The following is a 16,432-nucleotide window of genomic DNA, read 5'->3' as shown; positions in this document are numbered from 1 at the left end:
ATTTGTCAAAACTAAAGGCTCCTCAAAGCTCCTCGCGACGACGCGAACGAGCGAAGTGCGCCTACAAAGCGCCCATTGCGACAAGTGCGACGTGCACGTGCTCGGCCTCGAAAGGTCTCGTAGGAATTTGAGTTTTAGCCTTAAAAGGCTAAGTCAAAACTCACTTGGGTGCACCATAAGGTCCACCATAGAGAAGCACACTTGATTGTTCCTTTATGGTGGAGAGCACTTTATAAATAACTTTCAACTTCCTTTATTTTTCCAATGTGGGATGACACTCCACATTTCCATTTTCAATGGCTATCTTTTGGCATTTAATTACTCATTCAATTCTTAATAGATTTGAACAAGTAAATATACCAAATTAATCTACTCAAAATGTAGATTCCAAATATGCCATTTAATTCCATTAATTACAAAGTAATTATGGACTAATTAAGCCATTTATTCCAACATATAGCCATTTAAGTATTTTAAATTATAATTAATCAACACTTATAAAGTAGGAAGAAATCTTCCACATCTCCCTGAGATTCTCTGATCCCTCGCGCCACACCTTGCAATCATATTCCAGTCCATCAAATCCATCTCGTCCCAGTTTTCCTCGCACGGAAGTTAAGAATCTTAGTTAGAAATAAGCGTAAGAGGAAGGGATACATACTGCAGATTCCTGGTCTACATCACGGCGACGATAGATTGAGGTGGTCTGGACAACAGGGAGAAGCCTCTAGCGATATCTTCGATCTCCTCCGCTTCTCGCTCGGACATAGAAAATGGAAAATACACTGTCGGCGGTGGCGAATCAAGAGAATGAAAATCTTCATCATGGCGAGAAGGCGATGCGAAGAAGAGAGACGAGTGCAAGGTGTTCAATTTTCACAGAGTGGCAGAAAGTGAGAGGAGAACTAGGATTTGAAAGAGATGAGAGAGGGACGGCACGCGGGAGAGATGTTAAATTAGCTAGTGAAGTTATTCAGTCCTTCATTTTTGCCAAAAAGAAAAATGAGTCATGTTATGTGGGATGGTCCGAAAAAAAATACGAGTCACAAATAATAGAACGAACAGAGTACATCATTCAAAATATTACCACTCGCTAGCTATGCTGATGTGTTGATTATGTATGGAGAAACCAAACCACATTTTCATGACGGGGTTGGTGTTCCAGTCAGATACCAACATTACTTGTGATACCCACAATTCCAAATTTGAATGCCAATTTAAACTTCAAGATTAATTTATTAAACGTGAGGTTAATGTGATGTTGGAGACTTGGAGGTCTAGTAGTCCATCACTTTGCTAGATTAGCTTAATTTGAAACTTAGAAAAAATTTTGCTAGATTAACTAAAGATCGTGTTGTTCACAATGAACATTGTCATTTGTTGAGAATCTTCGGGCTCTCTCTCTCTCTCTTTTAATCATTGATAAAATGCATGATAAAATATTTTATTTTTAAAATTAAACTTTTTCTAATTTTATTCTTAAAATTAGGCTTTCTTTAATCTCACTTTTTCAATGAGACTAGCAGAAAGAACGTACGTTGTACGTGTAATTAATGTTATTTTATTTGATAATCCATTATTTTAGAAAATCTATTAATTCATTACTTTTATTAGATAATTTATTGAATAGATATATTTATCTATAAGCCTTATCAACAACTATAGATATATATCACATAGATTAAGTGTAATATCTAATGAATTAATATATTCTTATAAATATATAATATGTAAAATAACTTTAAAATAAAATATGTAATAGGGGTAAAATAGACAATCCACAAGTTGTGCCTTAGGATGCCTTAGACTCTTTTTCTATTAGTATATAGATATTCCCTTCATCCCATAAGAAAGTATCATATTTTCATTTTCGTTCGTCTCATAAGAAAGTATCACTTTCATTTTGGAACATGATCTCATTTTCTCTTTTAACCATGATCGCTCATTTCCACTTAATATATTATCTATCAATCTTTTATTGACACTCGTGTCATCTCATATGTGATACTCTCTTACGGGACGAAAAGTATAAATTAAGTAAAATTAACTTAAATGAGTAAAATAATCAAACATCTTGATATATTTAAAGTTCTAATCCATCAAAATAAATAAAAAAATTAAACTTAATATTTTTATTTGTCAAAATTAATCTTAAAAAATAAATGCCTCACTCATATTTGATGAGGGCGTTATGAATTTTCTTTAATACAAAATTTCGATTGGTAAATAGTGCATTCGTCCACAAAAAATAGTCATAATAAAGGATGATATGAATTTTAATAAAAATTAATTGTAAAGACGTTATGTCGTGTGATTATTTACCTGTTTCTCGGTTGACTATCGTCGATTTGGCATAAATAAAACGAATATTTAAGTTTCCTGCAGATAGTTTAAAATTTATGCTTCAAGTGAAAGGAGTAGAAAGACCTGATAGATAACGATTAAATACCATTCCCCTATGGCTCGGTCATATAGATGTCGGCTTGTGTTTGCCTCCATCTCGTTTCCTTTTAAACGTTAGTGCCCTCTTCGGCATTCCTTTCTTTCAAATTTCCCCAGTAGCCACGCATCGTGCGTTGGCTTTCCACATTCTCTGTGCTGCTAACAACTTCCAGGCCAGTGCGGAGTTGTTTCATAAAACTCAAATCTTGAAGAAGACTGGGATCCATTATCATTTCGCCTCTAAGCCTAATTGCCATATAGACTTTTTGAAAAAGTTGAATTCTTTGGATAAAGATTTCCTTGATAAGTATTTCTTTGTCCGTGTAACGGATGGGGGGATTGGATTACCTATACCGGAAATTTTGAGATGCGCTGGAATCCTTCTAAACATACCCCCAAACCCAACATAACTCTCTTGACATCCTTTGAACGTGCATTGTTGGATGGTTTCAAGGATGGTAAATTCGACTGTGTTGCTTTGACCCAAAGTAGCTCGACCCTGGCCGGTGCAGAATTATTTTCTAAGTATCCGCGAGCCAGCATTGGTACAAGCTTGTGTCCTTGTTGTTGTTGTTCTTTTAATTGTAGTACTCCCCCCGTCCCAAACGAAATGTCCTATTTCTTTTCGACACGGAGATTAAGAAATGTGTATAAAGTAGATAAAGTGGGTTGACGGAAATTATTTAAATATTAAGTATAGAAAGAGAGTGTATTGCCAAAAAAGGAAACAGGACATTTCGTTTGGGACAGCCCAAAAAGGAAAACAGGACATTTCGTTTGGGACGGAGGGAGTACTTCTCTGTGCAGGAAACATGTGGAAGGCACATTCTGGTGCGGTTATTCCTTAGCTGTCTACAATAACACAGGAAGCTCAGGCTGTTGTTCATGCCGTCAGTACAGCCAGGCCGGGGCAAGTCAAACGGGAAGCTCCCACGGTGCTGGGGTTCAAATGTCTAGTATAGGGAAGTATCTAAGTAAAATCCAGAAATATGGTGATTGAGTTTGTGATGTAAATTGCGCATTTGAATTAGTCTATCACGTTTGCCTTGGAAAGAAGTCAGTGAAACCATCTAACTTTGCCCTAGTTTTCCATTAGACTAAATACAAACACACTTGCTGCAAAAGCCAAAGGGTGGGGGGGAAAAGCCAAAAATAAGAGCAAATCTGTAAAAAGGAAAAACAAGAATTCCTTACGCTACGTACAAATGTGCCTATCCCTTCCTTTCCTCCCCCCATTACTATAACTTCCTCGACCTTTTCTTTGGCTGTTTGGAAGCTGCCGGTTCGATGTCACCTTTATCTCTATCCCTACCGCGTTTCCCGAGCGCCGGGGGTGGCGGCGCCACCCCTCTCTTGGGCGGCCGTCCCACATTCCTCTTTCCCGGGCTGCCCTTCTCCTTCTCCTTCTCCTTCTCTTTCTCCTTTGTTTGCCTCGTCTCCGTACCTCTTCTACTGGCTGCCGGCTCTTTCTTCTTTGCAGTCTCGCTTTTCTTCTGATCCGGTCCTCCCTTTCCGGTGGTGCTCTCGCTAGTCAACGGCGTGTTCTTCAACGCATCAAGCAACACGCCGTTGTTTGACGACGATCCTTGCTTCATTCTACTCAAGAAGTTAGCAGCGCCGCGTTTCTTGGAGTCGGATGCCGACTGGCTCTTCTTGTTGTCGCCCTTGGCCTCCGCCTGCGAAGAAGACGAACCTCCTTTCCCCTGCTGCTGCTGTTTCACTGATTCAGCTGGGGAAGTTTTGGTGGCTTGATTCTTGCCGATTTTCTTGGAGTTGGCCGAGGAAGCAGCGGGAAATCGATCTCTGGTTCGTTTCTTGGTGATTTTAGGCTCGTCGGCATCACCAGATGGCTGCTGTTTGGTGTCCTTGTCCTCGGGTTCTTTCTTCTTATCCGTCCCTGAAGATGAGGCGGTGGCCTTAGCAATGGAGCTGCGTTTCCGACAGACGATCAAGGAACCAGATATTCTGGGCTTCAACATCAACGAGGGTGAAGGTGAAGGCTCAGCGTCTTCTTTCTTGGGCATTGAGAGAGACTGCAAGGAGATCTGCTTCCCAGACGAAGAATCCGACTTGGCATGCTTATGAGAGATCTCCTTGGAGATGAGACGCCGGATCTCCACGGCCGCGCTCGCCTCTGACGAGTTCTTGCTGAAGAACACGAGGGCATTGTTGACGAGCAGCAAGAGATCGCGGTAGAACTTGCTGCCGGACCCTGTGTACCACCCTTCCTTCAATCTGCTTTCCACCGTCTCAAGATCCATGTGCTGGAGAATCAGCTTCTGATATTTCGACGTTTCCTGTCAAACCCACCAAACAACTCATTAATCAACCCATTCCAACAACCCCAATTCCATCTAGACTAGATGTTATTCATAATCGAAAATAACCCAAAAATAATATTCCAATCCTAAACAGTATCCATAGTTCATCTAGGGTGTGTATTTAATTAATACATGTATTTTCTCAACAAAACAAAATTAGGCAGTCAAAATTTTGCACGTTATTAAGCTGTCCGACAGCAAAACACAACCAGACAGTATAGATTATTATCAAACTTCATATCTTTTTAACAAAAATTTAAAATTTCAAAAATATCGTCATCATTCCACTTATGACAAATAATTGTGAAAAAAAAAAAAAAAGTATTTTCCGTCCCCGCCGTATTTTTAGGGGTTGTGGTGAGTGGGATTCCTTTTTTACCATTCTTTATTTATTTTTGATGAAACGAAAAATAAAATTATGGAATCGAGATAAATAAATTAATGACCGATTAGGCAACAACAACAACGATGATGATAATAATAATAATAATAATAATAATAATAATAATAATAATAATAATAAATGACGGCTAGGAGAATTGACTGGTCAATCAGAGAAGTTACTAAATCAAGCCTTAAAAAGAAGATAATAGAAAACCGAGGATCTAATTCTATTCAAATACGAATGTCTCGATTTATTTGTTTATATTTGAATAAATTCAAATGAATATGATTGTATATTTTAGAATATATTCTTGTAATCTCTTCATGAAAAAGAAAATTAACAATATTTTTTTAAAAAAAACCGTCAAATTGTAGTTCTTACCCAATTCTTAAAATCATCGAAAAAACCTAAGCGACTAATAAATCCAAGGAGGGAAATTAAAAATGAATAATGAAAAAATTAGTATTCACCTGGCTCCGGAGCCGCCGCTCGAAGATGGAGCCGATCTTCGGCGCGCGAATAGCCTGTAGAAAGTCAACCAACGGCTGCGATTCGGCGGACAATTCTTTCACGGCACGAGATTGATCCTCGTGTTCACGCTCATCGCCACTCGTGCTCCCGCGCCGCACCTTATCACTTCCCTCCTCCTTCCTCGATCTGCTTGCCGAGCTCTGCACATCCGAGTTCTCCTTCATCGCCTCCGCGCCTCCTCCATCGGACTCGGCCTCCGACTCGGCCAACTCGGTCGACCCGGCCACCGGTTCGGCTTTCGCCTTCCGGTCTGGCTTCTCTATACTGTTCGAGCTCCCGTTGCAGGAATCCTCCCGCACCGATTTGTGATCCGGTTCCGGTTTCAACTCAGCCGGTCCATCGCTCGTGTGTCCAGTTCGATCGTTCCTCACCTCCTCCCCTCCCGCTCCGGCCGGTTCCGAACCCGCCTCGCTGGCTCTCAACTTCTCCGCTCCCGGATCTGTCGAGTTCGATTCGTTCACCGACAACTGATCCTTTTCCAATTCTCCGACGACGGCTGCTTCTCCTACGGCAGCCGGCGCGGCCTCTGGTTCACAATCTCTCTTCTCCTCGACGTTATTCTCTAGATCCGCCCCGCTCTCCTCTCTCCTCTGGCTTTTTTCCCGTTCCTCTTCCATTCTCTTCATCTTCAACTCCAGCGACCTGCACAAAACTCACCAGATCAGGAAACAGGAAAATAGCCTCGCCTCGCCTCATTGAATCAAAAATTCCGCGACGTTCAGATCTCCCAACAATTCAATCGTTAATACGGAAATCGTAAAGGAGTACTCGATGTTGAGATCGTAACGTTGCACTTCTCGCCGGAGCTCCGCCACGCGCAATTTCCTGAGCTCCTCCAGCAACGGCGCGGATTCCTCGACGTTGGATTTCTCGTCGCGGCCGTCCTCCCCTTCCAAATCGCCATTCCTGATGACGAAGCGGCGCTTGAGGTCGAGATACTTGGACCTGCAGTTATGCGCGGTGAGGCAGAGGTTAGGGTCCGATGTCCTCTTCTGAAGTTCCGAAGCTATGGAATCCCAGGCGGCGGTTCCGTGGCGGTTGACGGCGAAGGCGAGGAGGAGCTCCTCCCAAGTTCCCCAGGCGGTGGGGGAAAAGTCGTCGTTGGTCTCCGGCGCGAGGCCGTCCGGTTTGGTCATGAGAGAAGGTGGGGTTGGGTGGGTGTGGTAGGGTACGGTGCGGTGCGTACAGTTTCAATTTGGTTTTAATAGTTTCGCCTAGATTTATTCCATCATTTTTTAAATCAAATTTCATCAAAGCTCTAGGGTTGTATTCCAAACACACACACCAAACTTTTTCTTCTCTATCATTTCCTAAAATATTTATAGTGTTTCTCGTCCTGGGCTTCTTTCTTGGGTTTTATAATGTCGGCTCATCGCTATTGCGCCGTTGCTTCTTTCGGCTCAATGCCTTCTTTCTTTCTTTTTTCTTTTTCCATTTAATCTTTTCCGATTGGATTTGGTTTTTGTTAATAATTAGCTACCTTTAGGGTTTTCTGATTGGGCCTTTCCATCTTCAGTTTTGTGCATGGATAATTTTAAACACAGCCCCAATTTATCATTGCAATTTGCACCCTATTACTTTTTTAAAATAATATTAAAATAATTATAATTGTATATTCTTATAGTTTCCATTTAAAATTTATAATAAATTATAAATTTATTAAAATTAATTTATATGTACAATCTTTTCAAAGATAAATTATATAACTTCCATCCCGACCTAATATTAGAAATACTAATAAATAATCCTAACTAGTACGGCCATTCGTACGATGCACGACGAACATCAAAATTAAATAATAATTTAAATAAATAAATATAAATATTAAATAAAATTATAATATAAATAAATATAAAATACATTTTAAAAATAAAATAAAATAATTCATGTCAATTACTCAATGAAATCTTGAATTTGAATATATAAATTTTTAACTTTGTATAAAGCGTAATGAAAATTAAAGTTATTAAATAAATTTTAAAAAAAATCGATAATAAAAATTAGCATTATGCATTATTATAATTATAGAGTATTACACGTGATAATAAATAAATAAATATTTTCATACACAAATATAAATAAAAAGTTGTAAAATTTTAATAAAGAGAGAGAAAATAAAATATTATACTCCCTCCGTCCCGTTAATAATGGCACGTTTTCCTTTTTGGGTTGTCCCGCTATTGATGGCACGTTTCCTATTTTGGAAAAAATAAGGGGTCAATTAAGGTGTTAATTACCCTCTTAATTACCTAAACTAATTCAAACTTGGGCCTAGCCCTAAAGTAATTCATTTTTACTCCTTCAAACAAATCGGCCGATTCATCTCTCTCGCCTCTTCTCCACAATCTCCCTCACAATCCTCCCCACATCCGCCTCCACCGGCTGATCGCACACGAGGCTCAGCAACGCGGAGACATCGCCGAGGAGATTCTCCGACTTGGAAACGACGTCGGAGCAGCGGGAAAAGAGGGCGGGGAAGTCGGAATCGCGGTAGCAGCGATGCGGAATCTGCCGTCAATGTGCCCCCCTCAACCGTAGCACCACCTCCGCCGTTTCGCCGTTCCGCTTTCTCCGCCTCCACTCTAGCCTTCTTTCACCGTCAATCAGCCTCCCCTCCACCGCCTCCACCGATACGGCGCCAGATCTATCCGCCGTCCACAGACCCGTCATTGTTGAGGTTTTTATTTTGAGAGATTAATAGGATTTGCTATAGATGTTGATGATTTTTCTTTGTTTTCATTAGTTGCAGTGAAGGGAGGTTCATAGGATTTTCAATATCTGGGTTTTATTTTGTGTAGATCTCTTTGTTCAAAGGGTAGATAATCTGGGTTTCGATTTTTTTTTTCTTTTTCTCTTGTCTTCAATAACAGGGCAGATCTCTTTTGTTGTTGAGTTTGTTTCAATAGCTGGGCAGATTATTGTGTTTCGATTTTTTGTTTCTGGTTTTGGAGATGACATTTCAGTGAATTGGAGATGCTACTGGGCAAATCTCTATTACCGAACAATTGGTGATGAACAAATTGTTAAACACACAATTAATCCCTTAATTTTCTTCTCCTTAATCTCCGTGCCGAAAAGAAACGTGCCATAAATAACGGGACGGAGGGAGTACATTTTAATCTTTTTCATATCTTATTTTTTTTAAATTCATTTTTCATGATTTTGATACTATATTAAATTTAAAATGCATATTGAATATTTTTTTTTTCATGAATTAAATATAACAATGTTTAGAAAAGAATTAAAATACATAAAAAAAATAGTGAAAAGATTAGTGGGAGAAGAGAGAGAAAAAAGAGAAGAAGGAGAAATTGGAGGAAAAAAAAACTCCTCTTTTATGGAGTATATTATATAGATATATATTAAATTAAAATTTTTGTCATTATCTTTAATTCGATATGTATATTGAAGATTTTATTATTAATTAAAATATATAAATTTTAGAAAAAGAAGAAGAAATGAAAATAACAAAAAAGAAATAGAAAAAAGGTATAAAAAAAAGAGTAGCATGAAAAACGGGTATATTAAGATATGCTTGGGGGCTTCTTTCTTTGTAGCATTGAGTTGGCCGACAATGTAGGAACGTGAATTAAAAAAAAAATTACTGATTTTCTTTTTCAAATTTTGGCAGTAAAAAATAGCCGTTGAACTGCTCTTTTATATAATATATAGATAACTCAATCAGTATATTCCCCAACAAAATTTTAAGAACATGATTTTATTATTTTTATAATACAATTATAATTATTTTTATTATTTTTTAAAATTAAGGATTATAGTGAGAAAATTGGGGCAATAATCCTAAAGAACAATGTGTTATTGGGTTGGTGGATAATTCTAATGTTGTAATGTTGGTCCTAGCTAATTTAATGTTGTTTTCATTAGGGTTTTAATATTTAAAATACATAAAATATATTTAAATTTTATTTTTGTTAGGTCCAGAGGGTCTCGAATAGGTGTATGGGGGGGGGAATACACCTATGGGCTATTTTTCAAATCCTCAATCAGAGGGATCTCAGTCAGAGATCAAAACGAAGCTTTGCATGCAAACACAGACTCCTATTTTACTGAAAACAGTTTTGATCAAACAGGATTGACGACTGATACTGAAAGCTCTTTAGTAAAGAGTTATCAGTTAAGTTGTTGGAACTTAACTGATGCACGTAAGGGCTTCAGTCGTGTTTGCTAAGACAGAGATGATAACACTCTTTCTGACTATCAAAAGATAGATCAGTCAAAATGATACCATACGCAGCGGAAATTAAACTTAGTTTCGCAATAGCCTTGGTGGAGCACGTTGTTGGTTATTAGGTTACTCTTTGCAGTTAATCAGTGTTCAGTTTATCAATTGAAATAACACAAGTAAGAATGTAAAACTGAAAGCTGTAAACAACACAGAGACTTTTACGTGGTTCGAAAAAACCCTTTCCTACATCCACGGTTGGTTGATCAGACCAACAATCCACTCCGCAAGTGCTTAACAGGTGCACTGCGAACCAAACCGTGTGCTTGCCGGGTGCACACAACCGTACCACTGAAGAAAACCCTTCTTCAGGACCCACGCTTCACTCACGTCGGATTTCTCTGCTCAGTACAACCCGTGCTAAGACTTCTCACTCAGAGTCAGAGTACCTTCCTGAACTCCGAATCACTCAAACACTCTTTTGGAGGGGAGGTTTGAACGAGTGTCAACTTCACTACAAAGAACAAGTTCTTTGAAGCGAGTTTGACCTTTGGTTTCTGGGTAAACAGAGGTTTGCCTAAGGTCTAAGAGAATGTGTGTAATCAGCAGTGACTGATTTTAGGCTTTGGAATTCTCTTCTTCGATTCAAGCTTTGGGGAGATTAAGCTTTAGGCTGAGTAGCAATTTCGGTAGAGCTTTAGCTTATGTCGTTGAATCGGTGAAGGTTGAAGTGATCCTCGAGCGCTATTTGTAGGAGAACTCTTGAATAGATCCGTTGGCGTAGAACGTCATCAAGATTTCTTCCATTGGAGAGCAATTCAAATTTGGACTGAGGCTTCAATCTTCGAGGTTCCTTGTCTGGGTGGAAACGGCTCTCTTGATGGACAAGAGATGTGACGTCTCTGAAAAGTAACCACCAGATAGGAATGACCTCTGCAGAGATAAGGATATCCTGAGATCTCTGCATTTAATGCGGCTGTACTTTGTGAGTACGTGGCTTCCTCTGAACGTTGGAAGATCAGTCCTAGGAGGAATGTTCAACTGATACTTGACTTTAGTATCAGTCCATTGCGCGCATTAAGTAATCAGTCTTCAACTGATTCTTCAACTGATACTTCAGTTGGTATCTGCAGTCTTCAGTCTTCAGTCTTTCGTTCTTCAGTCTTCAATCTTCAGTCTTCGACACCGCAAGCTAAACTAGAACCGAACTCTAACACTTGAGTTCAAAGCAATTCTAGTCTATTACAATTAAGTCCTATGAATTTTGGTATCATCAAAACAAGGGTTAGGATATTCCACAAGGTTCCCAACAATTTCCCCATTTTTGATGATGCCAAAACCACACAGCAGTTCTAGACAACATAAAGACTGAACTCACAGTACAAGTTCTAAACCTGGGGTGAAAACAGTTCCCTCTTAACAATAGAACCTAAACACTTGTACTTAGAGTTAAGAACGAAACAGTTCTAAAAATAGAACAAGGAGAAGACGGAAAAACATAATCAGAGCCTGGACAAAGAGTCATTGTCTTCAGGTTGAGATCAAAAAGAAGTTCTTTTCATTAATAAAAGACTGATAAGCCATCAGTCTAAATTACAATTTGGAATCGGAAAAGAACAATACAGAAGACAACCAAGAGACTCACGGTTTCTAATTGTATAGCTTGAAGACTGCTTCCCAGATCTTTCTGGCTTCACTGGAGTCTGGATGCAAATTCCAAATCTTGCATATGTCTCTGAATTCTGTCTTGATTCTGTCTCTGTTGACTCCATTCTTAATCTTTGGTGGAGTCACAATTTCTTCTGAGGGTTAGGAATGCTTTTTCCGAATTTTCTTTTAGCATCTTGCATTTGTAAGACCAAATCTCGTTCTTGCAGCTGCAACAGGAAATACTTCGAGGCATCATTCCTGTAATCCCTGTCACCTTGGATGTTTGCAAAAATCATCCATTTGGTGTAGCATTCCTTAGTTTTCTCCCACCAGTCGTTCAACTCAGACGATATCCATTTGTCTGGTTGCTCAAACTTTTCCAAATATGATACTATCAGTCCTTTACTGAAGTAGTTTTCGAGCTTTTGACCTTCCTTTAGAGTTGATACGAAATCGAGTTTCGTCTTCTTCAGCTTTGGCTCATTTGAGGAGCTTTCTCTGCCTCTCTTCCTGTTGAGTTCGACTGAGGAAATGGTAGGAGCAACCTTTGAGATAATCTCTTCAGCCCTGTTAAAGTATGAAGGGATCATTTCCTCTTCCCCCTTTTTGGCATAATCGGGAGGAAGTCGTCTTTTCAGCTCTTGAAGATCACTAAACATATTCTGAAGGAGGGCAGAGTCAGGGGACTCTTGAGGTTGTTGGATTTGCAGTTCCATTTTCGCAAGTCATTCCAAGATAGGTTTCACTGTTTCTGGAACGAGGTGTCTGACTGCAGTTTCAGGCATGAACGTCTTCAGGAATTCAAGATGCATTTTCCTGATCTTCTCTGAGAGCTCAAGAAGTTGCGTCTTCGTTTGAATCTCTGATTCAAGAAAAAGATTGCACAAGTTATTGTGATCCTTCTTGATTTTGGGAATACCTTTGTCAAGATCAAGCATTTCCGTCTTGAATTTGAGAAGAGCAACTTCTTCTGCCCCCAACTGTTGTTGAAGCTTATGGATCAACTCGGCATGATAAATCATGTCTGTCGTTGCCTGTTCCTGGACTTCTTTGAGTTTCTTCACAAACTTTTCTCCATAAATATTCTATCGTTCGAGCTCATGATGGAGTGAGTCGATTTCAAGCTGTTGATCGGAGATATGCTCAAGCAGTACAGCAGTCGGATCTTCTACATCGTCAGAAATCCGTAATAGATTCTTGTGCGGCCGATTGTGTTTCCAGATGGTAAGAAGCTCGTCAGTTTCTGCATCTAAATCAAATAGAACTGGTCCCGTTGGGCGAGGAAGCTCAACTTGTTCTATTGGTATTTCCTGATCGATAGATGGAGCTTTTGAGGTGGATGCCTCTGCTGTGCTCGGTGGAGCAGAGCATTCCGCTCTTTCTTCAGCAGGAGGCTGAGAAATCGACTGCTATTGACTAATGGTGACGCCTTCAAGAGGAGTAGGCTCATCAGTATTCAAGAGGGGTAATGATGAAGGCTGAGGAGACTTGGCGATGTCCTCGACTCGTCCTTCAGAGGCTGGGAGATCAGCATTGTCAGCTGATTTCTGTTCTGCTTCTGGCAATGGTGCATTAATTTCAGTGACACTAGCCTGGTCAACTTCAACAGAGATTGTTGATGGCAAGTTCAACTGACTGATTGGATTAGTCATCGGTTGCTCAAAGGCGGCAGGATCAGCAACAAATTCCGCCGGTGGAGCAGTGTCGCAAACTGGAGAGCTGAGTACATAAGTTACTTGTTCGGAGATGAAAGGCTCTTCAGATGCCTTCGAAGTTCCAGCATCGTTGTTGAGTGAGATGAGATGTCTGAACTGTTTGGAAGAACACAGATAATTCATGGCAAAACTGTCAAAGCCATGAATTACATCCCAAAATTTTTCAATTTGAAAGAGGCTGATCAGGGATGCCTCTTCCATCTCGAATGAGTCTTCGGCTTCAAAGCTGTGAAGACTGTTGATTTGTGGACAGGGTGCCGTCTTCAGGAAGGTATACATGAGAAGTCTATGAAGGTTCCGGTAGACTTCTAATGACGTATCGAAATCACCAAGTAAACGACGGAGGTGACTTGTAGCATTTCGTTGAGCTTCAGACTGAAGTTCAACTGCTTCCTGAGTCCCTTTTGAAAGAAAGATGAGAGCTGGTTCTGGGACAGCTTCCAAGACTGCTTTGCCTTTGGATTTTGGAGAAGATTTCCAAGGCATCTCATTTGGTCTTTTGGAGGGTTTTTGAGGGAGGATGGAACGGAATCGGCGGGGCACATTCGTGCTAGCAGGAGGATTTGATGGAGGTGAATCAGGGGCATCAGAGTCAGATGATTGTAGAGATGAGATATCAATTACCTTCGTCTTCAGAGGAGGTTTGGGTTCTCTTCTTGCCGGTTTGAAGAGGCGAAGACTGTCTATGAAGTCAATCATCTTTGACCATCGCACAAATCTGTGCTCCTTTGTTCCTTCGATGATAATCTGGGAGACCCTGTTCCCTTGTCGAACCATTGTCGCCGGCCTCCTGTTGTGAGCTTCGTTGTAGACAAGCTTCAGATAAGCTTCTTCCCAGTTGTAGGACTCATTCTTCAGAAGAGCAGCCATAACATTCTTCTGAGGTTGAGAAGCTTTGTCCGGAGTTCCGGTGGCCCCTATCCAGCATTTCTGGATTATCTTGCCCAGCATGGCATACTCTGGATGAAGATGGGAAAGAGTAACTTGACTTTCTGTCGATTCCGATTCATCCTTTAGAGCAGACTTGAGAATCTTGTTCGCTTTCTCATCAGTCAGTCTGGAGAAGGAAGTTCCACTGTTCGGGAGTTCGAACAATTTTCTGACAATCTGAGAGACGTTGAGAGTCTCTACAACACAATTTGTCGAGGTGATGACACTGACTTTTGAAATGAGCTCTTCAGAGTTGTTGAAACGAAGGTTCTTGTAGAATTCTCGGACAGCATCATCGAGTAGATATTTAGGTTCGCTGGTGACGAATTTGGTCCATCCGTGTCGGTGGAGAATTGTCGAGACCTTTGCATATTCAAGCTTCTTCTTGATAGATTCCTTGTGTACAGACTGTTCATATCTGACTTCTTTCTCGATCGGAGCCTCCTTCTTGTTGTTGTTCTTCTTCATGTTGGTCTTGGCCATTTCGAATCTGAAGTCTGTGAAGAAAAAATTTGCAAAGAGTAATCTCACAGTAGGGTGCTGTGGATTTTGGAAGTTAGAGAGAATGCAGAAGTAATGGAAGATGGAGGACTGGCCGTAATAGAGAGAGTGTGATCGTGGAGGATGAACAGTTTCCTAGGGCAATCGAAAAGACGTGGGCGTTTTGAAATCTGCGCGCCAAGTCAGGTTTAATGAATTTTTAACGTCCGTAATAAATGCCCGTCAGAAAAGTACCTTAAAAAAAGAGATTTAAACTGATATGGAATATTTGGCACGATCTCTTGCTGAAAATAGGCGGCGTACAATGCATGCTATGATTTGAAACGATATGCCCAAAAAGAGGTGTTCAGAAGTTGAAGGTTCAATACTAAGCACAAAGTCGCCAGTTAATCATGATGCCACATAAGCCCTATTTTCTTTAAAAGACAAAGATAAAAGCGAATAAAAACAAGTTCCCAACAATCAGTCAGGAAAACAGTCAAGTACTGATAAAGCTTAAGCAGAGTTCCCCCTAAATTGGATAATCCATAATTTAACTCAAGCAAATTAGGCAAAGAGAACAATGACAGAGTAATCGTAAATCAGCTAGATATCAGTAAAAGACAATATTCCAAAAGTGTGCAGAAAAACAAAACAAGGAAGAATGAACTATGAGAATCTAAGAATATCATGTACAAGATAAAGAGTTTCTGATTAGATGACATTCCTTGATCTTCCTTAGTCCTTAGTTGATGCGGAGCTGTTTGCTTGGTTTCCTTGGAGGACTTTCTTTTGGTTCTTCAATCATCTTCCCTTTTCCCTTCTTGTCTTCTTCTTGTTGTCTTTGTCATCAGACTCAGGAACACCGTTGTACTTGTTCTGTATTTTCAGTTGCTGTTGAAGATGCGTGACTGTTGATTCAAGAATAGCTATTTTGACTTTCAGCTCATAAGTTGCTTCTTCTTGAATGAGCAGCCTCTCGTCCAAAATTTGAAATCCTTCATCAGTGAGAGGTCTTGCAGGTTTTTGCTCTTCAGCTGGTGTTTTTTTACCCTTTTCGTCGACTGAAGCAGTCTGACGCGGTGGAGACTCATGGTGGTCTTTAGTGTCTTCAGCATCAACTTCTTTGAGAAGATCTCTGGAAATTAGGTACAGTTTGAAGTTGGGTTCCCAGTCGTGGATAGCATCCCAAAGATTAGTGACTTTGAATTTCTCAAAGATGTTGTTCTCCAAGACTTCCATTTCTTCCTCAGTGAGAACTTCATCAATTTCCTTGTATTGAGACTTGGGCAGGGTTTTGACGAAGATGAAGAAGAAGTAGCTGACGAGATCCTGGAACTCTTCAGGATTCAGGGTCGCAAGGATTGAGGGAAAGAGGGTTGTGACACAATGTTCAGACAGTTGTGTCACAAAGTTTTTGAGAAGGACATTTTGATTGACATTGGATGAGGATGAGGATGCGGCATTGATGTCAGAAGGTTCATCAAACTTGGCCTTCTTGTCGAACCCTTCCAGACAGAAATGAAAGAATCCTCTGAGAGGAAGTTCTTCTGAATCAGTTTCTCTGGTGTCGGTTGCTTGTGTCTCTTCTGGCTGTTGATTTCCTTCATCTTGTGGAGGAACAGTGGGAGACTGTTGCTGAGTCGTTTCAGTGCTTGGAATTAGCACTTCTTCTGAATCTTTCTGTGCAGCTTCTTCATGATCCTCATTGAGTGACCTTTGAGGTGTGTCAAGTGAGATCTTGACTAGAGATGACAAGCTGTCAAACTTTCTTTTGATCGAGCCTCGAGTCTTG

The 16,432-nt window shown here is 40.2% G+C and overlaps 1 protein-coding gene across 1 annotated transcript; it reads right to left on the bottom strand.

Moving 5' to 3' along the window:
• Positions 1-3,503: 3,503 nt before the first annotated feature.
• LOC130988848 (uncharacterized) lies at positions 3,504-7,085 on the bottom strand. Its single transcript, XM_057912799.1, has 3 exons — positions 6,448-7,085; positions 5,619-6,321; positions 3,504-4,739 (listed from the first exon to the last, which is right to left on the bottom strand). Exons 1-3 carry the CDS (start codon positions 6,813-6,815, stop codon positions 3,681-3,683), a joined length of 2,130 nt encoding a protein of 709 aa, XP_057768782.1. The 5' UTR covers positions 6,816-7,085; the 3' UTR covers positions 3,504-3,680.
• Positions 7,086-16,432: the final 9,347 nt, after the last annotated feature.

Source organism: Salvia miltiorrhiza, chromosome 6, assembly GCF_028751815.1.
Source record: "Salvia miltiorrhiza cultivar Shanhuang (shh) chromosome 6, IMPLAD_Smil_shh, whole genome shotgun sequence".
NCBI classification, from domain to species: domain Eukaryota; kingdom Viridiplantae; phylum Streptophyta; class Magnoliopsida; order Lamiales; family Lamiaceae; genus Salvia; species Salvia miltiorrhiza.
Note: the sequence above shows the minus strand (reverse complement) of the source record. Positions and strands in the feature narration are given on the sequence as shown.

Bases quoted from the DNA above. Each gene is read 5' to 3' on its own strand.
- LOC130988848 (XM_057912799.1), bottom strand. From the start codon at position 6,815: ATGACCAAACCGGACGGCCTCGCGCCGGAGACCAACGACGACTTTTCC. The intron at 6,322-6,447 runs GTACTCCTTTAC...AGTTTTGTGCAG, and splicing joins CGTTACGATCTCAACATCGA to GTCGCTGGAGTTGAAGATGA. The intron at 4,740-5,618 runs GTGAATACTAAT...TGGGTTTGACAG, and splicing joins AGCGGCGGCTCCGGAGCCAG to GAAACGTCGAAATATCAGAA.